This window comes from Cyanistes caeruleus, chromosome 1 (assembly GCF_971803275.1).
Source record: "Cyanistes caeruleus chromosome 1, bCyaCae1.hap1.1, whole genome shotgun sequence".
In the NCBI taxonomy this organism is placed as follows: Eukaryota; Metazoa; Chordata; class Aves; order Passeriformes; family Paridae; genus Cyanistes; species Cyanistes caeruleus.
This window is the reverse complement of record NC_141701.1, coordinates 47254357-47264756: the sequence shown is the minus strand read 5'-3', so window position 1 is coordinate 47264756 and position 10400 is coordinate 47254357. Positions and strand designations below refer to the sequence as shown.

General features: G+C 49.3%; 1 protein-coding gene across 2 annotated transcripts in view; it reads left to right on the top strand.

Annotated features, from left to right (window-relative positions):
* The first annotated feature begins 1506 nt into the window (after positions 1 to 1506).
* CABLES1 (Cdk5 and Abl enzyme substrate 1) overlaps positions 1507 to 10400 on the top strand; it is a 70762-nt gene continuing 61868 nt past the window's right edge. For both annotated transcript variants that reach the window (XM_086890386.1, XM_086890385.1), the window contains exon 1: positions 1507 to 2045. In XM_086890386.1, the coding sequence (XP_086746512.1) occupies positions 1522 to 2045 (524 nt within the window). In that variant the 5' untranslated portion in view covers positions 1507 to 1521. The remainder of the gene's footprint in view (positions 2046 to 10400) is intronic.

The following is a 10400-nucleotide window of genomic DNA, read 5'->3' as shown; positions in this document are numbered from 1 at the left end:
TAGAGGCCAAAGGTTCAGAAATAAATCCAAATCACAGAGCTTGATTCTAATGTCTTTGAATGTTCAAAATACCACTTTTGAGAGGAACACATACCTGTGTCCTTCATAGCTTCCTCTAACAATGGGATTAGGTTCTCCTTTCTCATCCATCTTTGGTTTTTTTAATCAAGTTAGCAAAGTCGATAAAATTGTAGGGGACATCACAATATTTTGTGACAGTTTGGGATGGCTTGTGAATCATCCACCAGCTATAACTGGAATGTAACACAAGCCATTGTAATGCTTTATGAAGAAAGCGCGTGTTGCTATCTTGCGACAACCATATGTTCCTCTGTTTGTATCTATCTGTTATCCAACACTTACATAAGCCGTTGATGAAATTATCATCACAGGACAAGCACACTTGTAGCACGGTTGAGTTGATCACAATAAAGTAATGAAGGAATGAAGGAGCTTTATGCTGAGGTGGGACTGGCTGCCTGCCTTCGCAAGCCACAGCTGCAGATGAGGCAGCTGCTCGACAGCCATCATTTGGGGACGACACTAATGCAGATATTTGGGGCTCGGGCTATACGTCCTTTTGGGAAACGGCAAAGTAAATGTGCTTTCTCTGGTGCAGAGGAGTGTGAAGGGTTGGGGAGTTGAGGGAAAGGCTGGGAGGAGGTTGCTTTAATGGTTTACGGACCCCGTGAGATGTTACTTGCACACACAGAGGCACTCGCCCGCCTCAGACTGCAGCAGGGGCAGCAGGGGCCGGGACAGCCCAGGCTTGCCGCACCGTAGAACGCACCGTCGGCATTCAAGCGCATCCCCGGGGACCGCTCCCAGTCCCCGCTGTCCTCCGTGCCCATCGGGCACTACCAGTGCCTGTCCCGGGCACCAGCCCCCATCCGGGAAAACCAGCGGGCGGGTTGGCACGGCACGGCTGCATCCCGGTGCCGCTCCCAGTGCTGCTCCCGGTGCCGCAGACGGGCCGGGCCGAGCCGCAGCCCCGGGTCCGGGGCGGTCTGTGCCGGGCTCCGAGGGCCATGTGCCGAGTACTACGGGCACAGACTCCACCTTCCCCGGCTCCCGCCCGCCCCCACGCATCCAGGAAGGGAAAAAGAGGAGGAGGAGGAGGAGGGAAGGGGGTGAAAGGGAAGGGAAAAAAAAAAAAAAAAAAAAAAGAAAAAAAAAAAAGAGAGGTTGAAAGGAGGGAGCTCGCCGAGACCCACCCTTCTCCCTCCTCCTCCGGGCTGCTGGCCGGGCTTTTGTTTTCCTCCAGCGCCCCGTTTCCCACACGTGATTGCCGTGTTATTGCACAGGGCGCTCGGCGGCGCGGCTGCTGCACCTATAAATACGGAGCGGGCGGGCGGCGGGGGCCCGGGGCAGCGCGGCGCGGCCGGGCGGAGCGCACCCCCCGACACCCCCATGCACCCCGCCGGCACCGCGGCGCCCATGCCCCGCCGCCCGCCCGCCTGACGGGCCGGCAGCGAGAGGCAGCGCCCGGCCAGCGGCGAGGGGAGGGGGAGCCGGCCGACAATGGCGGCGGCCGCCACCGCCGCCAGCCCTGGCAGTCCCGCCGCCGGGCCCCTGCCGCCGCCGGCGGAGCCCTGCCCCAGGAAAGCGCCGCAGCCGCCGCCGGGGCCGCCGCAGCTGCCGCCGCCGGCGCGCAGCGACCCCCGCCGCAGGCAGGCCGCGCTCTCCTTCCTCACCAGCATCTCCCTCGACGGGCGGCCCCCGCCGCCGGGCAACGACGGCCCCGCCGCCCGGCCCCGCCAGGCGCAGCCGCCGCCGCGGCTGGGCAGCCCCCCGGCGGCGCCCGCCGAGCCCCCGGAGGAGGAGGAAGATGAGGAGGAGGAGGAGGACGCCTTCGCCGCGGTGCAGGTGCCGCCCGCCGCCTTCCTGGGCGCCGCGGTGGCGGGCAGCCGCGGCCGCCTCAACTCCTTCACGGCCGGGGTGCTGCCGGTGCCCTTCGGCCGCACCAGCCCCCAGGGCAGCGTCGGAGGCAGCGGAGAGCTGGGGCAGCCCGGCCCCGCCGCCGCCTTCGAGCTGCAGCGGTCCCGGTAAGCCGCGCCGCGGGGATGAGGGATGCTCGGGATGCGGGGATAAGGGATGCGCAGGATGGCGATGGGCTCGGGAAGGGCGGGCACGGCCGCCGGGCGGCCGGGGGAAGCCGTGGGCAGGGAGGGAGGCCCGACAGCCGCGGGGCGGGAGCCTCTCTCCTCGGGGCCGGCTCCGCTGCCGTCCGGCCGGGGGAGCAGCGGCAGCGGCGGGGATGTGCGAGCGTGCAGGGACAGGTCAGCGGAGGTGCCCGAGCCTCCCGGGCGGCAGCAGGCGGTGGGTCGGTCCCGCCTGGGTGTGAGTGGCTGAAAGTTTCTCTCCTGCTCGGCAGTGCGGGCGTGCGGCTGCACGGCCGCCGTGCCCCGCCGCAGCCCAGCCCAGCCCAGCTGCGCAGCGCTTGTCACCCTGCCCTCCCGACTGCCGGTGGATTCATCCCGCCGTGCTGCCTGTCCTTATGGACAGCGGGCTCTGAGTCAAGTGGGCTGTAGCCCGGTCAGGTAGCCCACAAGGGGCAAGGAAATCTTCGCATCGAAATCCACGGATTACGGTGCGAACGCGTGGTTTAAACAGCGTCTCGCTACCACCCTAAATGAGCTCTTTATCACCAAGCACGTTGTATTCCTCTGGGTCGTTTCTTGCCGCCGGGTACTCTTTTGCCTTTTAATTCCCCAAGGAACAAGCTCACCTGCTTCAGCTCTCAAGCTGAGACTTCTGGCTAAGAAGGTGCAATCATGTAAAAATGTGTAAATGCCTGTGGATACGAAATCACCTTCCTTCGCTTCCTTAACAACGTACTCAGATATCAAAGACGGAGGGGGGAAGAAGCAGGGAAGAAGCTGAAGGAAATGACTGTTCTCCCCAAGCCCACATTGGCAGCCACTCCCACATTCCCCATTTGCCACACTCCCTCCTTCTTTCTCCCTTGGACAAATAGGTAGACTTTGAGTCACATGTTATTGCAAGGGTTTATAAGGGTAATTGAGCATAGATCGCTGTAGAAAAGTCCCTTTCAAAACCAACTAGCTTGGAGGAATTGGAGGTATTCCAGAAGAAAGTTATTTTAGCTGCATGCCCCACTGTTGGTTGGTTTGTTTGGTCTTTTTTCCCCTTCCATCTAGGTTGTATTGATGGCTTTTTTGAGCCCCTTTTCAGGTGCTGTGCTAGAGGGAGCCCCACCTTCCCAAGCAGAATGCCTGCTGGTGGGTTACCACCCTTCTTCTCCCAGTCATGTGCTTCTCAAAACATTTTCTGCAGTGACAACCATTTAAATTCTCCGTGGATCACCTGCACAGCTATGTCACACTCACACACACCCCCACTCTTGTGCATTTCAGTCTGTGATGTGATTCTACCCACAGCCTTGTGCAGTAGAAGTGACCCAAAGACCATGATTTGGGAATTGCTTTTCTACTCTTGAACTTACTTAGCATTCAAGAGACTGAATTCTTCTCGACCTTCTACTTAATGAGTTTATTATTGATGCATGGTTCCAGTGTTACTTTTCTGGATTCCCAGGGATCATCCTTGATTTTCCTTTCTTGCATGCTTTGATCCTGTGCTTGGTTATGGGAAGGATACTTAGATCTCACTTAGCCCTTCCTCTTCCAGTTATTTTTTTCCCATGCACCTTTTTGCTCACTTTCTGAACATTTTCTTCCACAACCTATGTGGGTTGGTTTTTTTTGTTGTTGTTGTTTCTTTTTGTTGTTTGGTTTGGTTTTTGGGGTTTTTTTCTATTACATGAAGACAGAGTGGATTTTAAGAGGGAAAGGTAATTACTGTTCTTGTTTACAACCTAGAAATCCAGAGTCTTGCAAGTTCAGCTTTGCTGCTAGTATGCAAACAAACTGAATGCATAGCCCAAGTCCATGGCAAGGGAAATCACCTAAGGAAACCTTTCCAGGATGCTCCTCCCATCCTATAGCGGCTGTCATCTTTGCCATGTATTTTCTTGTGGTGCAGGCTGCAAGGAACGTAGTGGTTTTCTCATGCTGTCTTGTTTTCTAGAGAGCCAGATACAGCTGTGGTGGAGACTTTGCATTGCTCCACTGACAAGTGTGAGGCCCTCCATTGTAGCACTTGCTTAAGGCTGACTTTTGTGCGGGAGAGCTCTGGGAAATGTCCCCTGCCTTTGCTGCCCGTTGTGATGCTGCATGTGTGCAGTCCAGGGCAGACTTTGGCCTGCCTTCAACAGATCTGTTTCTCTTCTGGAACAGGTATATGTTTTTAAACACCGGGAATGGGCAACTGCAGACCGGGGAGGTTGCACAGAATGCCAGTGCCTCATCTTCTTAATGAAAAGGTGTGGTAGGAGCTCTGGTTGCTGGGTTCACCCTTGGCTGCACAGAAGTTAAATCACAGGCATGCACCAGGCTGGCACAAGCTCAAGAACAGAGGGTTCGAGCAGCCCTTCTGCTGCTCTCTTAATGGAGAGGAAGGAGCCAAGTCCCCAGCACACAGCCAGCCCTTCTCAGGGTGACAGGGTGAAAGGCACAGCACCTGCCCAGGGACAGGCATTAGCTCATCTGAAGGATGATGCAGAGAGGAAAATCAGATTTTTTGGTAGTTCACATGTGCACCGGCTGCCTTTCCTCCCACCCTTCTGCCCTCCGTGCTGTGAGTGAGCTTGAAATTGAGTTTGAGGAGTTGTTTGACAGACTAGTCCTGTGTGCTGAGACAGGTAAGTTACAAAGTGAAACCTTTTTCTGTTACAATATCAGGCAAGACAGGTAGCCTTATGTTATTTTTATTTAGTTTTCAGAAACCATTGTGAACATGTAATCAGAGTTCCCTGGCTTTTTTGTTTGTGTTAGCAGTTTGTATAATTGCATACTAGTTTATATTTAACAAGGTTATCATTAATGTGGTTTGGGTTTGTGCTCTATGTGTATTCACAAGAAACAAATGATACAAAAAAGGAACATGGAGCTTCTAGCTGCTTGGAGGCTAGTATGTAATTATATGTAAATGGCAAAAAATAGGCTTGTTCAGAAGTTGGCTGCTTGGTGCCAAAGGCTCCTGTTTTCCTGCAGAAGGAGTTTGTTTCAGTTTGTGGTAAATAAGTGGACAAGGACATGAGTTTATTAGAAACTAGGTTTCTTTCATGTGGTATTATAATTCATTTTAATAGCTGAATAATCTGAAATTAGAGGAGTTCTGTGAAACCAGGTTTCAGCAGCACTGGTTTAAAATAATTTCACATCCTGTGGATTATGTGATGGTCCAGGTACCTGTTTTTATGTGCGCCTATAATTCTTGTTGCCATAGTTTTCTTTGGGAAAAGTATTTCTATCTTCATATGTGAAGTTTCCTTTCCCAGTGGGCCAGGTGGTTAGAAACAAGCACATGCTTCTTTTTTTGTGTTGTTTATTTTTGGATTTTTTTCTGTTTTGATAAGGAAGCAAATTGGTGATTGGATTTGGAGTTTAAACAATGCTTAAGGTTGCATTTGTCTGTGCCACCATGTCAGGTTTGAAGGCAGATGGGCAGGAGAATTCCTTCTGGGAGCAGTAGGTGCTGGGAAGCAAGGAGAGAGTAACTGTTGAGTTATCACTGGGGAGAGGTCCATTCAGAAGGACACTGAGGTTATCATGGTCCAAACAGGCTTTTCTTCAGAATTTACTGACCTACAATAAATCTCATTTCCTAAGTAATTCTAAAATTAATTTACAGTTAGTGAAGCTTGTGAAAATTCAATTTATTTCTACCTATTAGAAAGGAAAGAGCTGCATTTGGCCTCAATATTTATCTTTTGGAGAGATGCAATGAAGGGAGATGCTAGAATGGTTGACTTCCTTGACTTTAGTGGGTTTGCAAAGTTCCATGGGTTGTTCGTGCTGCAGGAAGCCTCCAAGATTGTGTTTAGGGGCTAAATCCCTTCATTGGGTATTTTTGTGGTGGAGGGCTGAGGGGTCAGAACCCAGTTCTCCATGGCCTTGGGCAGGCAGGCAGTGCAGTTTCAGCCCACAGCAGAAGATGCCTCCAAACTGAACACATGAGAGACAAAAGAAGAGTGTCTCAGAAACAAGTGTCATACAGGCAGAGTCCTGAAAGGGGAGCAGAACAAAGAGCTGGGAGCACTTTCCACCCGGTGGGGTCATCCCAGCATCAGGAGGTAGCCTGTGAGTCACTGAAAGCACATCAGCCCTTTTGTGAGTGATGGACACTCTGCTATTCACTGAACCTAAAGCCCTTTGGGCAGCCTGGATTTCAGAATGATGTATACAAGCATAGCATGAAGACAGCGATTTAATGGTCTGAGAAGTCAATGGGAAGTGCACATGCTAAACTAAGGCTTTTCTTAGGTGTGCGACCTTGTATACCACTGATAGCTGCTGGCTCTAAAGAAGGGGATGCTTATTGACCTCAGCTGTCACTTCAGGAGGCTAAATTCCTGTGCCACCCTGAAGGGGGAGTGTTCAGCAGCAGGGTTAAGAATTGGGTAATAAGGGCTGTTTCAGTAGTAGCACACAGTGTGTGAGCTCCTCTGTGAGTCCTGTAAGGAGGGCTGGGTGCACCCATGTCCTTCAGCATGAGCACGCTGAGAGGCTGGGTCCTTTCGCTCACCAAGAGCTGTGCAGGGGCAGTCACTGATGCTGCTGGGCTCTCTGAGCTGTGCTTGTGCTGAGCACAGCCTGCCCCACCTCACACAGACCGGCTTTCACCACCACTGGTCTCTGCCAGACATTTCCCTTGTTCAGGGCACAGATGTTTGTGCCTGCCTCTGGTACTTCCTTTGAAACTGCTGGAAATGGGAAGATCTTCCAGTGTTAGTTGGAGTTGACCAGTGGTTGAGAAGTCATTGGAGTATGACACAGATAGATGGGCAGCAGCCTTGTTCCCTTAGTACACAAGCTTTTAAAAACAAATCCCACAGAAATTTGCTCTGGCATATTATAGGCTCTTATTACACTATTTAGTGAGCATCTCTGTCAGATAAAAAAGGTTAATATTCTTCAGACAAGGAAAAAAACCCTTTGCTGTCAATTCTGAAGAGCAGAACAGTGGGACAGAACATGGTGTTCATGTGTACTAGGGAATTAATGAGGGAGCTTTACGGAGGGACAGATGCTGAGAGGCAGCTGTGTCTGCCAGAGCCTCAGGACTCTGCAGGTTTCAGAGTGATGCAGCCTTAGAGCTGGACAAGTGAGAGGGATATACCTGGGTGGGTACACATTAACCCCTGTGAAGAAACCTGAGCTGGTAACCCATGAGAAGTCTTGTTTGTGTTGGCTGCCCTCACTGGCTGCAAATGCAAAGCTTTCCAGGTCCAACCCTGCCATGTGTGGTTATAGTGCTGCGGTTATAGGAGAGCAGAAGGAGCAAATTTCAGCAGGTTTGCTTATGTGCTGGGTGCATTTCCACTACTTGATCTGTCTTTTCACCCTTTTCTTTACCAGAAAAATCTCCTGTGCAGGCAGCCAAACTTGATCTTTTCCTTAGAAGCCTCCTATACAGCTTTTGTCTGTACCATAAGAGTGCTGAAAGCACCTTGAAATGATGAAAATGGGTAGCAGCTATGTGAGTCACTAGCCCTTCAGACCATCACAAAAACATAGTTCCATGGTAGATAAATAGGATAATGACAGATCATAGTTTGATGATAGCTTTTGCATATGAAGTATGCTTTAGTCTGCAATTATGACTTTGAGAACTCTTCTGGCAGAAGATACTGCTTAACTTGGAACAGTTCAAAACACCTAAAACACAAATATGAGATTGCCCAAGTGTGCTTTCTGAAAAGAGGAAAAAAGCCCAATCTTCTATAAATTCTGTGATTTCCTTGTTTCAAAAAAGTAAATGTCAGGTGGGCTGTCAGGAGACTCAGTAGTATGGCAAATGGATGGAAGGTGAGAAGATTAATTATTAATTATTAATTCTTTTCTCCCTCTGGTTTCAGCTGCACTACTCTTGTAGTGTAAGTTCTCCACCACATGAATGAAAAGGCTGTTTTTTATATTTAACCTAAAAATGCAGAAGTTTGGTTTTATATGTTGGGGCTTCAGTACACTGAAACTTCTGTATGCACCAGCTTGTCCCTTGAGAAGCGTGGGAAAGCAGATTCTATTTGCAAATGGGACAAGCTGATGTCTGCAGGAATCTATATGCAAATATCCACAGAATTCACCCCTGAACATTTGCCAGTACCTCTGAGGGTGTACTCAGCCCTTATGACAAACTCTTTTCTGGACCCAGAATTGCTATGGATGGCTGTGGGGCTGCCACCAGATACCAGACTTAGCAACGCAGCAGGTGCAGCAAGACACAGAGCTGGCTCTTTTCACAACCCAACTGAAAAAAACCCTTGCCAGTTTGCTGTGAGAAGTATTCTTTCTAGAAAATGGGAATGACATAATTTGGCATATGGAGAATATCTGCTTGCTGGCCTGTTGTTTGCAAATAACACGCTGAGAAGTTTAGGGAATGGTATTTGTTTTCGTAAAGAAGGGCTTTCAGAAGTTTTGGGATTTTTTGTTTGGGATTCTTTTTTTTTTTTTTGCTGCAAGGGTAGGATAGAGAGCCTGGTAGAGCATTTAGGAGAAGAAAATTCAACTGTAGTTGGAGAAAACGTGGTGTGCCAGTGGGAGCTTTCTAGGACTCTTGGGATTTGCTTTTCAGTGTGCAATATGCAGATTTAGGGGGATACATATTTAAGGAACTGTGAAGTTCCTTTACAAGGGCTGCCGTGTTATGTTCACAGCAACTGCTTTCCTGTCATCAATGCTAAATGTATTTTTTGTTCTCATGATGTATTTCAAAGCCAGCACTGCTTTTAGAAGCAGTGTTTCGGAGTGTTTGCCTAGGGAAGGTTTTCTGTTGTGGAAAATTGAGAAGTGAATGAGAAGTGAAGCAAAGGCTATCTTCTTTTCTAGCAGAAGTATTTAAAAAAGAAAACCACCAACTTTTCACCTCATCTATGAATATAAAGCACAATTGCATGTTCTTAGCAAGCAGTGGTGTTTCCCCCTGTGTTGTTATAGATCAAGCTAGCAGTTTTGTGAAATTGAGGTTTGGGGGAAAATTCACTCACCACAATTGAAATATATTTTCCACTCATTGTCTTGGATGACAGAGGAAGGTATGTCCTCTCTGACAAGGGATCCTGAAAACCCTGGACTGTATGTTTACTTATATATAAAATTGCTCAGTTAAATCAAGCACCAGTGTATGATGTTTTGCTAGGAAGTAAATCTTTGCAATATCAGGGATTTGACTCTATAGTATTGGTGGGATTAAAAGATGGAAAGCTAGAGAAGTTTATCATAATTTTTCAGTCAACAATGGATTATGTTTTGGTGCTCCTAGAGATAATCATATTACCAAGGTAAATATGATTAAGTTTTCAAATCTACATGCTGTCAAGGCAAATCAGACATAGGCACATCAGTTTATAGGTAAAGGCATTCAAAAGAAGCATAAATTTTCCTGCAAAGAAAAAAAAATCCCCTTATTGTGTAACAGGAAAAATCTGTAAGGTGACATTATGATGACTTCTTTCTGCACCATGTAGCAGGAACTGAGCTGTATGAAACAAGCAGGGATTAAGCTCTTGAGCTTGCTTTTCCCTTTCTCTGGGCTTAGGGTAGGATGTTGGGAATTCCTAGTGAATTCCTGGGAATTCATCAGTGCCACTGGGTTAGCAGCCTACTTGCACTGAGCTCTTTTTCTCTGCCATCCGTGTGCTGTCTTCTGTGGGTAGCTTCACCCATGACTGCTCTGGTCATACCTTCAGATTTTTTTGTGTACACAAGGGACAGAGAAGTGATACTGGGATGTGGTGGTGGTGCCAGTGCAGCCTCAGTAAGTACCAACCACAGGCATCATTGCTGTCCTTGTTGCTTGTATCTTCTGCGGTGTGGGAAGGCTGGTGACAGGTTTCTGTTTATCCTCTCCCCTCTTTGGGGCATCATTTCCTTTCCCTTTCCAGGATGAAGAAAGAGCCACTGCAGGTAGCTAACAGGGTTAGTAACTCCCAGTAAGGAAATTGAATGGACAAATGTGGAAGGCTCCATCATTTCCAGCATTGTTGTTTCTGGTAGGTCTGCCATGGGTGGAAGTGCAAGGAGATGTCTCAGCCCTCCAACGAGTTTGGATGATGCAGAGGTTCATATACCAGAAAGGGGAGAGGAGAAGGCAAGAGATCCTGAGCTGAGCTCTCTCCCCTTTTGACAGGAGGTGTACATGCTGGCACAGTGGCATGGATTTAGTTTCATCATGATTGAAGGGATATTATTACTATTGCTTTTTACAGAGATAACTCACAGCACTGGGGCAGTCTGTTGCCCCCCGCAGCTGCTAGCAGAGAAGTGGGTTCTACTCCCAGCCTTGTGGTGTGCCCATAGAAGGGTGCAAGGAGC